At 42.5% G+C, this 710-nt stretch overlaps 1 protein-coding gene across 1 annotated transcript in view; it reads left to right on the forward strand.

Annotated features, from left to right (window-relative positions):
- LOC116399677 (uncharacterized) overlaps positions 1-710 on the forward strand; it is a 12,941-nt gene that overhangs the window by 9,807 nt on the left and 2,424 nt on the right. Inside the window, exons 17-18 of the mRNA XM_031877001.1 lie at positions 157-287; positions 372-710. The exon at positions 372-710 is cut by the window's right edge and continues 664 nt beyond it. Coding sequence (XP_031732861.1) covers positions 157-287; positions 372-710 — 470 coding nt within the window. The remainder of the gene's footprint in view (positions 1-156; positions 288-371) is intronic.

Raw genomic sequence — 710 nt, forward strand, 5'->3', positions numbered from 1 at the left:
ATATATATATATATATATATATATATATATATATATATAAGAAAACAGCCTAATAAAAAAACACAGATTTTCATGAAGCGGATTTTGAATCGGGGGGGAAAGCCAGATGGGACTTGAGTTTGATGACATCTCATCATTATTGTTGGTGTGTTTCAGGGTTTCATCGAGATGTCGACTTCTTCTGAGGCTCTGAGAGTCGTTGAAGAGCTGACATCTAAATCTGTCAAAATCAACGGCTTCAAGATCTACCCACACATCTCCTACAGATACAAGACTCTCCCCAACGGGTCAGAGTCCCCAAACTTTCACCTCTTCTTCTGTTCACCATTCAGATTTCTGTGGTCATTAATCCTGAATCCCTGTCTTCATAGGTTGTCGCCTCAGTTGGCCGAGGACGTGAAAAAGTGCAGCGGAAGGAGTGAGAGACTAAATATGGACAAATCTATTAAGAAGAAGTCTGATGGGAGCGAGGAGTCCTTGAAGAAGACTCCAGAGAAAGAGTCTACGTCTAAAAAGACTCCAGAGAAAGAGTCTAAGTCTAAAAAGACTCCAGAGAAAGAGTCTACGCCTAAAAAGCCTCGAGAGGAAGAGTCTACGCCTAAAAAGCCTCGAGAGGAAGAGTCTACGCCTAAAAAGCCTCGAGAGGAAGAGTCTACGCCTAAAAAGCCTCGAGAGGAAGAGCCAACGTCTAAAAAGCCTCGAGAGGAAGA

This window comes from Anarrhichthys ocellatus, unplaced genomic scaffold (genome assembly GCF_004355925.1).
Source record: "Anarrhichthys ocellatus isolate YVR2014 unplaced genomic scaffold, GSC_Weel_1.0 scaffold122, whole genome shotgun sequence".
NCBI classification, from domain to species: domain Eukaryota; kingdom Metazoa; phylum Chordata; class Actinopteri; order Perciformes; family Anarhichadidae; genus Anarrhichthys; species Anarrhichthys ocellatus.